The sequence below is a fragment of the Mauremys mutica genome, chromosome 9, assembly GCF_020497125.1.
Source record: "Mauremys mutica isolate MM-2020 ecotype Southern chromosome 9, ASM2049712v1, whole genome shotgun sequence".
In the NCBI taxonomy this organism is placed as follows: Eukaryota; Metazoa; Chordata; order Testudines; family Geoemydidae; genus Mauremys; species Mauremys mutica.
This window is the reverse complement of record NC_059080.1, coordinates 71,038,685-71,052,068: the sequence shown is the minus strand read 5'-3', so window position 1 is coordinate 71,052,068 and position 13,384 is coordinate 71,038,685. Positions and strand designations below refer to the sequence as shown.

General features: G+C 42.3%; 1 protein-coding gene across 1 annotated transcript; it reads right to left on the bottom strand.

The window, feature by feature from the left end:
• Nucleotides 1–9,250: 9,250 nt before the first annotated feature.
• LOC123377977 (C-C motif chemokine 20-like) lies at nt 9,251–11,492 on the bottom strand. The gene is made up of 4 exons (XM_045031393.1): nt 11,315–11,492; nt 10,669–10,783; nt 10,044–10,121; nt 9,251–9,593 (listed from the first exon to the last, which is right to left on the bottom strand). The coding sequence occupies exons 1-4, from the start codon at nt 11,388–11,390 to the stop codon at nt 9,566–9,568; spliced, it is 297 nt and encodes a 98-aa protein (XP_044887328.1). The 5' UTR covers nt 11,391–11,492; the 3' UTR covers nt 9,251–9,565.
• Nucleotides 11,493–13,384: the final 1,892 nt, after the last annotated feature.

The window sequence follows — 13,384 nt, the reverse complement described above, 5'->3', positions numbered from 1 at the left end:
AGATGAACTGGTCATAATTTAACAGGGATGCAGGACATTGTATTAAATAATTTCCCAGTTTTACTTTGTAGTTGGCAATGTAACAAAGTAAACCTGCACAGAAAAGAGAAAATTACAGTTTCTTAAACCAGATACTTTAGATAAGAACATAACATAACAACGGGTCAGACCAAAGGTCCATCTAGCCCAGTATCCTGTCTTCCGACAATGGCCAATGCCAGCTGCCCCAGAGGGAATGAACAAAGCAGGTAATCATCGAGTGATCATCCAGTTGCCCATTCCAAGCTTCTGGCAAACAGAGGCTAGGAACACCATCCCTGTCCATCCTGGCTAATAGCCACTGATGGATCTATCCTCCATGAACTTATCCAGTTCTTTTTTGAACCCTGCTGTAGGGTTGGCCTTCACAACATTCTGGCAAGGAGTTCCACAGGTTGACACTATGTTATGTGAAAAATACTTCATTTTGTTTTGTTTTAAATCTGATGCCTATTAATTTCATTTGGTATCCCCTAGTTCTTGTGTTATGACGAGTAAATAACATTGCCATATTACTTTCTCCACACCACTAATGACTTTATAAACCTCTATCATATCGCCCCTTAGTCATCTCTTTTCCAAGCTGAAAAAAATCACAGTTTTATTAATCTCTCCTCATATGGCAGCTGTTCCATATCCCTAATCATGATGAGTACAGACTGAGTGATACTTACTCTACTTTATCACCAGGACAGAGGGACAACAATGAATTTAAAAGAAAGAGAAATAGGAACTCACACCAGAACTGGGGCCCAGTCCTCACAGCTCATTCAGTCACACAAGCATTGATTAAAGACAATTGGACTGTTCTGATAATGGCTGCTGGATTGGACCCTGATGATGAAGAATTCGATACTTTTATCACTTTTCAGTTGCTCTGCATTCTAAAGAGGCAGGAGCACCAATCTAATACATATTTAAAAGCTACTTGGAAACCAAGAAGCTACTAAATGCCTAAAGAAAATGCCAGTAATTTAAGAAACCAAGAAAAGCTCAAAAGTCAAAACCCTGGTCAGAGACAGAAGAGGAAGACTTTAAAATATATAGTATGAACAGAGATAATCAGCAAGGAATCATGAAAGGATGATGATTTGTGGTAAATATGGTAAAAGGGTTATGCAGAAATAACTCAAAGCATCAACAGGGGGAAGCAGTGGACATGTTTTGCTTTTAAAAAAAAATCTCAGCACATGAAAGGCCAATCTAATATGTCAACATAAGTATAGTATAGGTCAGAGTTCAATACCCCATGAATTTTTCAAAACATCCTTACAGCTCCCTGCAGTTTATCCTTTTAAGACAGTCCTTTGGTGTATGAATGTTAGGAAATATGATACAATAGCAAATTCCAGGTTTACTTTAGTGCCTGGGGTTTCTTTGCTTTTTGTTTGGATTTGTTTGCTTGTTTTTAATTTTTTCCATTGTCTTATTTGTATTTAGAAAGTCATTTATTGTGGGGGTGGATAAGAAGATAATTTCAATAAAAACAATAATTTTAGATTTATCGGAAGCAGAGTCTCCTTCCAATTAACTCTTGCCACATAACTGTATAGAGTGAACTTTCTTTGAACAGCCTCTATGTCCCCTAGGTTCTCAACAGCCCTTTCTATTTACTTATCAGTTGTATTCTATCCACGTTTGCATTTTTACATTTAAACATTTTTGCTATCCTTTCAATAGAAATGTTGTTTCAATATTGAAATAAACAACAGTTTCCCAGATTAACGCCTCCCATTCTGCTCTCCCCAACACACCCACTTATAGATACCTCCCGAATTTGTTAACACTGAGGGCCTAATTCTTCTCTTCCAATGGTGTAAATTCAGGAGTATTTGGAACTCCATTGAAATCATATAATGCAAACATCTCGGACCTTTTTTGAATCATTCTCATTCTGTTGTCCCCTCATTACTGTGTTATTCTTGAGAAATATGCTTGTTTCAAGATGCTGTGTGTCATATGTCTATGCAAAAGTTAACAGGGGATTCAATGCCATTGGTATTACAATCTAAAATTTTAGGATTGAGGGAGATTAGCTAGATGGAATAGTTGATTTGTCACATCAGGGGCTAGATTGGCCTGAGAAAAACAAAAACAACAAACAAAACAAACATTAGTAACTAGAAGAACCCTAACTAACCAGGAACATCTTCACTGCTACTCCACAGGCTGGAACTACTCAGCACACAGCTCAGCTAACTGAAGTTTGTGTTGGGGACAGTACTGTATGCATATAGCATTTCAAAAATGCAGCCACCTGTGGAGTAGAGGCAGGAGTGAAAGTAACATTCAATGCTTACTGGTACGGGGCTGGCTCCGGGCCCCCAGAAGGGGCGGGGCCTCAGGCAGAAGGGGCGGGGCTGGGGATCAGTGTCCCCCAGCCAGCCCATCTGTGTTGCCCGCACTACCCAGGGCTTCAGTGGTGATTTAAAGGGCCTGGGACTCTGGCCACCGCTACTGCAGCGCTTTAAGCAGGGTCCTTTGCCACGGCAGCGCTTTAAGGACCCTGCTTAAAGCACTGCCGCAGCAGCCCTTTAATGTCAGCTGCGTACAGGCCAGTACCGGCAGCCACTTTTTACCGGTACGGCGTACCAGCCCATATCGCCTTACTTTCACCCCTGGGTGGAGGGCAATAGCCAACTAATGCACAATATTAGGAGGAGAAATATTAGCTAGAAACACTTGGCAAACTCAGTGCCATGGGGTTTTAAGTGTCTGCAGAGAGCAGAAGTTCTCAAACTGGGGGTTGGGACCCCTCAGGGGGTTGCGAGGTTATTACATGGGGTGTCGCGAGCTGTCAGTCTCCACCCCAAACCCTGCTTTGCCTCCAGCATTTATAATGGTGTTAAAGTGTTTTTAATTTATAAAGAGGTGGTCACACTCAGAGGCTTGCTGTGTGAAAGGGGTCACCACTACAAAAGTTTGAGAACCACTGGCAGAGAGCCTCTTGGTATATAAAGCCAGTTTCAAAAGACCCACATACATTGCTCGAAATTTAAAATACCTACACTGGAAGGAACTATGCACTGCTGAGACAACCTTGAACTAGTTTTAATCTATGGATGAAGCGATCAGCTGTTATGCAGAGAGATCAAAAGTATCGACATTATCAGCATGCAAGATTAACTTCTTGTGCACAGCTTTTGCATTTTAGCCTGTGTTAGCAGTGCTTCAGGAAAGGCAAAAAGCTTGATAAGCCTTGTCACCTGTCAGTATTTAAAAACCTTTGATAGGCTGCAATAAACCCATCTAGAGCACTGGGAACCAACTGAATTTGACTGTATGAGGGGGAAATAATGCAACTACAATGAGCAATATCCCCCTGAGGCCCCGTACCTCTTTAACTCTCTACCAGTTCAGTTCACATTACAAAAAATCTCTCTGTACTTAAGCCAAAGTGTCACTCTAAGGGAAAAGAAGAAAGTGTTTCTTACTCAAATCTAACCTTGCTTGTAGAGAAGAGTGGTTTTTAGGCTTCCTGATTTAAAGTTGTATCATGACCCACTTGCTGTCAAGTAGGTCACTCTGTGGTATTCTGAACTAAATCATGAAATCCCTAGGGTAAATTGAGCAAGGGGAAGATTTAAAAAAGCCACTTCCTATTTCTGCTGTGTTAGTCATGGGTGTAATGAGCTTTTTCGGGGGTGGAGGGGGGGTGTTAGTAGCCATAGTGGAAGAACATGATGGGCCATCCCCTTCCTTCTTTATCTGTATGTTGTCCCCTCCCATATGAATTCAGAAAGATTGCATAATGACACTTCCGTATTTCTGCCTGGTTAACTAAAATGGCCAGAGGGAGTTTTGTCCAAGGAAATTTATAGTGCTGTTTGTTTAGGAATGGAATTCCCCACTCCCAGTGCCCTCTAAACACACACACAAACAAACACTTCCCTTGTGCCCCATCAGAGATTCAGGAAGTCTGTTCACATTTCAGCTATGTGAATCATGGCTATAACCTGTGATATATGTAGCTATATAATTAACAGCTGCATTTCTATATAATGCACCTTACAATTTCTAGGCATCTGCTGTCTGCATAGGTAGTTGCCATTATGTGGATCAGAATTGATAGCATGGTACACAGGACACAAACTGTGCTCCATTCTGGACACTCAACTTCTGTTTTTTATGTGCTGTTGTTTCTTCTAATCTAAAAAAAGTCTAAAAATATATGTTTGCTCTTTGTGTACGAAAAACATAACCAACTTCTTCTGTGCATGTAAACGTGTGCATGTGTGGTGCAATTAGCATGAGCTAGAGCTAGTCCTCTCAAAAGAACGTCATGCTTTCCCCTTCTGCTCTTCCCACTTCCTCCTGCCCTGGACACTTGTTCATCCTTCTCCACCCAGTCAGACTAGTTCAGCAAATTCCTAGTTCCCTCCCTCTTTGCCTGATTTCTCAGGCAGCTTCCCTTTCTAGATGCTTTTATATAGGGAAGCTTCCCCACTTTCTTAATCCCACCTGGCTGCTAAGCAGAGGGGCAAGGAGCAGAGAAGGCTTTGGGCCATCAATAAAATAAATAACTTACCGCCTCCTATGATAATTCATAGCTTCCTCCCTTGTTCCTTCTATGGTCCAAATCAGAAAGGAATGGAGGATCCTGCTCAATGGGAGCTCGGTGCTACGCACTCAGGATAGCAAGGCTGGCACACTACGCCCATCTGCAGAGTGTTTGCTCAGCCATTCCATGGTTGAAGCCTGTGCGGGCCCACAACAGGGAAGATGATGGTCAATGAGCAATCCTGATGCACTTTCTAAATAAGGAAAAGAGATGGTTATTATGCACACTGGGTATTTTGCCTGCATATGCATTGGCAGTATGAGAACTGCAGCCCCCCTGTGGGAGGCACCACAGCTAACTGATTCATGAAAGGGCAAAAAACTTTCAACAAAATAGTTTTCTGTCAGAAAATGCAGTTTCATTGAAATCAAAATGGAAATGTGTCAACTGTGATTAAATTTTCAATAGTCAAAACTATAGGTTTTTACTTTTTCCTATCATTTTGATAAATTTCATTAATATTTTAATATACTATAAAATTCTCAATTGTAATAGATTATACTCATCTATTTTTGTATAATTTTATAGTGTTTTTACATTTTGACTTTATCAAAGCACGATTCAAATATTAAAAACAAAATATTGTAATGTCTCAATCAAAATTATTCAGAATTTCTGTCCTGTGAAAAATTATGAAATTTTGACTTTTTGTTCTGTTTGGGAATTAAATCAATGTCAGAATTTCCCATAGAACAGAAATTGTTTTCTGACCAGCTCTTGAGTGTATACATACTTTGACTAAGTCTGTTACAGCCATAGAGTAGCGTGCCAAAGCAGGCATTTTTGGAGCTATGCATGACCATTTTGATTTCTATTTCTGACATCCTGGTCTATCAAAAAGAGTCCTTCTGCAACCAGGAACTGCCATGTTTGAGTGAGTAGTGAAGTTAGGGTGACCAGAGAGCAAGTGTGAAAAATTGGAACAGGGGGTGGAGGGTAATAGGAGCCTATATAAGAAAAAGACTCAAAAATCAGGACTGTCCCTATAAAATTGGGACATCTGGTCACCCTAAGTGAAGTTTACCAAGCTAATGTCGTCTGCTCTCCTGATGCAGGGCTGTCTCTTTCTATATCTTTCAGGCTCCCATTTCCCCACTTTATAGGTGATTTCATTAGACTTGTACCAAGCCTACTGTGGTGCAAAGAGATTGTTTCTGGCTAGACGTTGACACATACATCTACTTTCACTTGAAAGGTTATTGTATGCATACTTGATGAACGATTTATCTGCTGTTTCCACCCGCAGACTTGAGCACAGTTCGCAGCTACTCATTTTAGAAGAAACCTGGTAACCATAGGAATTAGCTACATTTTTACTTATCTCTACCATCCAAAAGGGAATGAGAAGCTAGACTTTGAAATAAGGTGATATTGTGCACAACACCCAAGGACTTTCTTTTCCCATGGCTTTACGGCAGGTATTACTCCACTATGGAAGAGATTATTATTTGTATTACACAGTGCCTAAAGGCCCCAGGCAGTATTGAGGGCATATGTGTTATGTTTGTTACACTCGGGTCAGTGCATCCTTCAACTAAACACTTTCTAGTGGTGTTCATGCTGTATTAACTCTCTTCCTTCTTACAAGGGACAGGGGTCAGCATTCTGTAATTAAGGATATCTATGTATCTATCAGTTTCCGTTACTGTGATATCTGAACAGGCTATGACAACATCAAGAGGCAAACTCTTCTCTAATATTTGTTGGCAATTGGGTCCATCTCCACTAGGCACAGAGAAGGGAAAAATAGGCAAAGCTACTTATGAACTGTGACTGCAATGTTTTGACTACAGTAGAACCTCAAAGGTATGAACACCTCAAGAATGAAGGTTGTTCGTAACTCTGAAATGTATGTAACTGAACAAAATGTCATGGTTGTTCTTTCAAAAGTTTACAGCTGAACATTGACTTAATACAGCTTTGAAACTTTACTATGCAGAAGAAAAATTCTGCTTTCCCTTTATTTTTTTTTAGTAGTTTACATTTAACAGAATTGTACAGTATTAGCTTTTTTTCTCTCTCTCTCTGCTTTTAGCTGATTGTTTACTTCCAGTTCCAAATGAGCTGTGTGGTTGACTGGTCAGTTTGTAACTCTGCATTTGTAACCCTGATATGGTTCTACTGTATCTGATAGCTCAAGTCATCATATCCTATGACTGCAAGTGGTGTCTGTTGCAAATTGCTCCATTTTAGGGACATTACCTTGGAACTGCAGTATTGCCAACCTCAAGTGTTCAAAAATCTTGAGTCAGGCTCCCCCTCCCCACAAATCATGAGATTGGCTTAAAATAATACATTTTGGGTTCTTTTTATTTGCCTTTTGATTTCAAGTCATGTTTTCAGGCTTTTCTCTGCAACCATGAGGGCTAGAAAAAAAATCACTTTTTAAAGAAAATGAAAGTTGAGATTCTCATGTAATCAAAGGATTCCAGGAGCTGGGGCTTTAAGAAACATACCAAATATTGAGAGACTCAATGCAATCATAAGAGTTGGCAACACTGACTGATCAGTCAGAGAAGCCATATGAACAGCCCACTGGAGGCTCTGAGGTGACCTGCGCAGTCCACAGGGCAATAACATTTTGTATTGTTCTTCCATGTGGGAAAAGAAAGATTGGGCTCCTTACTGTACTAATAACATAGATTATATAGGTAGCATGAACATGCTTAGTGGGGAACTAGTGGCCGCACCACAGGAAGTCCTCTTGCACTTCTCCATATGACGGTTAGCATTTAGCCTGATTAACTGGCCCAGGAATAGAAGTCTTCTATCCACAGAACAGGTACAGCACAAGCTGTACTTCAACACCCACCTTCAGGGACCACCTCTTGTGATGGGCAGGTAACTATTTCCATGGCTAGTCACACCATAGCCTCTCGGCTGATAGTGCATGTAAAGATCTGCTGTGCTTCTCATTCCTGAACTTTTGTGATACAAACCAAATATGGTAACAGATAAACTCCCTCTGTTTGACTGAGGCACAATTGTGCTCAGAACAATTTGTTATGTGGAACAAATATACAGTAGACATCAGTTCTTCTGTAAGATTCCCCCCACTCCCGATGTCCACTGCCTTCATGAGGCAAACAGAGTGGGTAAGGGGAGGGGGAGCCATTGTTTTTAATTTACACTTCTGGATGCATGGCAATGAGAAGTATAATTCCAGGAGCACAGGAACAGTGATCTGGATATTCATGAACAAAAAATGTTTTATTTCAGGAGTATGTATTCATATCAGCAGCTTTTGGGGAGGGGGTAGCTAATGCAATGTTTTATTATCACATTCACGATCACCATGTTTTCCCTCTCAAACCTTTGCATTTTAAACATACAATACCTACTACTGAGGGCATTCTGTGCCAAAAAAAAAAAATTCTGCACACAATATTTTAAAATTCTACAAATTTTGTTTGTCAAATAAATGTGGAGGCTCCAGTGTGTCAGTGGGGAGCACAGGCCACTGGCTGCGCAGAGGTGGGAGATCACTGTGCAGCTCCCCCCGGAGACACAGACTCTGCAGTGAGGCTGCACCCAACCCTGACACAGCACAAGGACCAGGCCTGCCCCAGAAACACCCCAGTACCCTGCCCTTCCATGCCAAGTGCACCAGGTGTGGGTAGGCAGGCTCAGCAAGGCAGGATCCAAGTATAGAGGGGCTTAGTAGGGGGGATCCAGCTGTGGGTTGAGAGGGTTGTGTGTGTGGCAATCTGGGGGCGGGTGGCTCAGTGGGGGATCTGGATGCACGGGTCTTACTGGGGGGGTTCTGGGTGCAACAGTAATGAGACTCTGCAGGGGGGGTCCAGGTGAAGGTGGTTGGGGCTCAGCAGGTGGTGGGGCTCTGGGTGTGGAGGATATAGAGCTTGGCAGGAGGATCTGGATGTGGGGGGCTTAGTTGCAGGTCCAGATGCTGGGGCGGGGGAACCGAGTGCAGCTGGTTGGGGCTCAGTGGGGTGGGGATCCGGGTACTCATCACAGTGATCCAAGTGCAGGAGGAGTGGGGCTCATAATGGGGGATTCTGAATGCTGGGGGTGAGGCTCAGCGAGAGGGTCTGGGTATGAGGGAGTCTGGATGCACAGGGGTTGGGTGGATGGGGGAGCAGCTCTACATACAGTGATCCCTCCCCCTGCAACTGAGGAGCGATGGGTGCAGGAAGCAGGTGGGGGAGAGTTTTCAAAGCTCCCTGCAGCCTGGGGAGAAATTGGGGGGTCTGACCCAGCCCTGGATGCCATGCAGGGGAAAAGGAAGTCCTGTCCTCCCCAGCCAGATCTAGCAGCCCAGCCGGATCTAGCAGGGTAGGAGCCACCAGCCCAGTCCTCCCCAGTCCTGCCCCAAAGTGATTTACCTCTCTGCCAGTTGCCCTGGACACCCAAAACATACTGGTGGGAAGGGTCACATGACTGCTTTTGTGGCTTTCCTTTGCTTCCCAGTCAGAAAGTCATTTTTCTGTGGGGAAGCAAAGAAATCTGTGGGGGACATAAATTCTGCGCATGTGCAGTGGTGCAGAATTCCCTCAGGAGTAAATATTTATGTTTCATCCATTGTCTTTATATTAAATATTCACTTTAGCCTATGTTATTTTTCAGCACCACCAGAAATTATGGGAAACTCTTTTAGACAAAAAAATGAAATGAACAGAATACCCTGTTTTATTTCTGCTAATGTGCACGAATACACTGTACATTAAACCCAGTAGGGCACACAGTACCCAATACATGTGCATCATATTCTATTTTACACAGTAATCAAACATGTAATGTATATGGTAGCAAAGAAAAAAACTTTTACACAGTGCTTAAGTCAAGCAAACAAGTGATGCAATATGAATCAACTTCAGTAGTTCAATGGTTCCGAAGAAGCCAGCAATAAGTAGATAGCAAGCACACAACAGTGTACAATGAGACAATTCTAACCTAGCTTAGGTTCTGCAGCCCACCTCTCTGTCTAGTTCCAGTTCAGAAACTGTCTTACATTGACATCTTCTTGAGCTTTTTGCTGTAAAAATATAGAGAAAAAGCATGGATAAGCTTCAGGTACTACTTTAGTCAGAGGGCCAAATGCATTGCTGGTATAAACAGGTGCAGCTCCTCAGCACTCAGTTGTGTTGCATGTATTTACATCAGCAACTAATTTAGCTAAAGATTTGAAATTTGCATTTCTCTTCTCCATTACAGTATTTGCAATCTATGGCATTATCCTATCTGGGGTTAGAGGCAAATGGAACACCTGTCTCCATCCTGACCCTATCAGTCTTAAAACAAATGTGCTCCCAACACCCCCTTCTCCTCTGCACAAGAAAAGCAAAAAGAGAAAGACACGTTTTCAAAATGTGCCCAGCCAGGCTTGTACACCCAGTCCCCTGTAAGAGCTTAGATCTGCCACTGTCAGTGGATACTTAGTCACACTCAGGTTTGGCCTAGCTAATAGATTTGAAGGTATTCCTACCTCAGCCAAAGAAGACGCTTCTTCACCCAGTTGTCTTCTGGATTTGCACATGCTTTCAACCCACTCTTTGTGTGGAAACTGGAAGAAAAGGTAGAGGGAATAATGACAATAAGGTTCTGCTATTGAGCCATAAAGAACTGCATTCAACAGAACACTAATTCAATAGAACAAAATGCATCATATGGGTACTCAACTCAAAAGTAGAGGCAGAAGAGATCAGTTTAACTGTGAAAGGACAATTCAGAATAATGATCACTATTTCACAGAAATTCATTTTCCAGTAATATGAAGTATGTCTTATAGTGCCAGCATGGAGCACCTTTGCCATTGTCTGTATCTTTGCTTAGCATTTCAAAACACTTGGGACTTAAATGTACAGCATACAGATACTGCATGAGAATGTGAGTCAAGCACTTTCCTAATATTTATGTCCTATAGGTAAAACAGTTATTTCTACTTTAAATGAATTTTATAGGATTTGATTTCATAGATCCAAGTAAGGAAATAAAGTTTATTTATGATTAAAGCCATTTCCCCTTTAGTGTAGGTTAAAAGACCAAGTCTTGTGGCATAAGTACAGATAGTCGGTCCATTGCAACTAAATCTCTTTCAGCTGGTAACTTACATGATAGCACCGATGTCACAGACTTCATTTGATAACTGCTCCGTGTAGCCATTGATGGCCCGACGAGGTAGCTCAGTTCTCATGTAGTTGAGGCAGCAGTCTTGGTTGCTTTGGGCTGGAATGGGGAAAAATGTGTTACAAATGAGTGAAATAGAATTAATGTTCATCCTGTAGGTGGGACAAAGACCTCAAATTAACGATGTGTGATGATCCCTTTAGTGGGGCTAAGCCAGATCTGTAGCGATAGGAAAGCTCATCATTTAAAATATATATAAGTAAAAATAGCAGCAAATAAACCCCACAGAGTTCAGTACTGACACCTCAGCTGGCATTGTCAGCAGTGGTGACTAAGATTAATTATGCACAGAGATTGAGCTACAATACCTAAGAGGTGATGCCCAGAATCGGTTGAGTCTGGCTGAAAAGTTTGCACAGCTACCTTTCATGCTATACCTGTTCTCTGGCACTTTTCATTACAAAATAAAATTAAAGAAAGAAGCGGGGAGGGGAGAGCCCTGCAGAATAGTGTAATGCCCTAGGAGACATGCTGCTACCCTCACAGCTTAAATTACTTAATGTAATTATCACACTCCCTACCGATATTTCTGCCTCTAGACATGTGGCCCCAAAAGCAAATATTACTCACCCTCAGAAGTGCAGAAGAGGCACAGCAGCCCCACCAAAGAAGCCAGGATAAAGCTCGTGCTGCTAAAGCCTGTCATTTTCAGCTCAATAGTTGAGTTTACTTAAAGCTTCACTTAAGGTATATCAGAAAATCAGCTGCTCTGAACTGACTGCTTTGGCCATGGACAACCTGCTTATAATGTCTGCTCATGACCTCAGGAAAGTCCTACAAAGGTGTGTTCCACTCTCCTTCCGGAGGGTATTTCCTTCAACCGTTCCTTTCGGCTGGTTAACCTCCTTCATGATGTCATAGGCATCAACTCTCTGGGGACTTTTTTCTCCAATAAGGATGGAAAACAAATTAAGCTGAGAAGGAAATAAAAAACCCTGTGAGCTCATGGTTATGTGGGTAAAGCACCTGAGCCCTTGTGGGTGTGTAGCCGTGAGTGACAGCAGACGAGACAGAGAGACCACACCGAAATGAGCTAGTGCTCTGTTTGCTAAATTTTCACAAACCTCTAGTTGGGTCATGACATCACTGCTTTGAATGCCTTTCCCTGGACACCTCTTCCACAGAAAGCTCACACGTCTTTCTCTCCCCGTCAAGGTCCTGTGCAAACTTCCCCCCCACCCAACATTGCTCCTCTTATTTCTCCTGTTCTCCCTCTGGCTGCCCATCCTTCCTCCCAAGCCTTCTTTCTATTTGCCCCATCTCCATGCTGGCCTCCGTGCCTTCATCCAGGCCACTCCTTATATTTGGAACTCTGTTCTCAGGCACCAAATATTCTCCCCCTCTTCATTCAAATACTCGCTCAAAACATACTTCTCCAATGAGCCCTCCCCAAACACATCTGGGTCACTTTGTTCTAGGTCCCTTCTTTGTATCTAAGCTGCTTGGGTCGGAAATAGTGTCTTCCTGTACAGCTCCAAGTATCACTGTTGGCATGTTCTCTCGTTTGTCTTACTCTCACATTAGCAAGGGTTAGAACTCTGCACGGAATGTGGCTAGTTAGGGTACACTCTGAAAAGGAGCGAGGTGGGATTAACCCACTGAGAGCTTTTAAATCCAATGGGAAAAAACAGCCCTAAAACCAGTTTAAGCAACTCCTTGAGGATTACCACTCATATAGTTGCCAATCCCAGGCTACTTGGGCCATAGGCAACCAGCATAAAGCAACCCAATTTTACTTTATTCCAGAGATGAGGCCAGGATGACCACCAGCACAATGGGCACCCCTTGTGTTCCTTCCTCAACTCCAAGCAGCATTTGGCTGCAGCTGAGGTGCCTAAAGTTATGCACCTAACTCCATATGTAGGCAACTAAATGGCTTGTTTTCTCAGAAGTGCTGAGCACCCACAGCTTCTGTTGTTTATTATTTGTACAGCTACCACAGCACTCAAGTGCTTGGTCAAGAGTGAGGCATCATTGTACTAAAAGATGCTGTACAAACACACAGGAAGATACTGTCCCTATCCTGAAAACAGTGAACAATAACTCCTCATGATAACTGTAATTCTGGTAGCTCTGGTTCAGGAAACTCCTACATTGGGATGGCCTCCAAAAATGATATTTAATGAAGCCTTTCTCTGCCTCTCAATTCTCTATCGCGGAGGAGGTGAGAGAACAAAACTACCCATGACAGATGTTAGTTGCAATGCTTAATGCGCTACTCTAGTAATGAGGGCACTATAAGAACTTCTATAGACTAAAATAGATAATAAAATCATCATGAGGATGTTCACTAAAAGCAGTAACAGCCCTTGTCTCAGTCATTGGTACCTTGCTGTGAGGGGAAAACTAGGGATCTCAGTTCCCTTTCTTGGATCCCATCTCCTTTAGAATCACAGACAATTAATTTTGTGGTTTAAAATGTATCCAACCTATACTTGGGAGCCATTTAAAAACAGATTAAAAGAAAACAGTAACAAGTACATACAATTTGGATTTTAGTAAAACTTTGAATATGGAACCCCATGAAATTGAAGCTGAAAACATCATTCAAATAGGCTTGGATAAAGCCACTGTAATGGGAACTGAAATCTGGCTAAAGAGCTTTAAACAAAGGGTAATGACCAATAACAGACTTGGAGG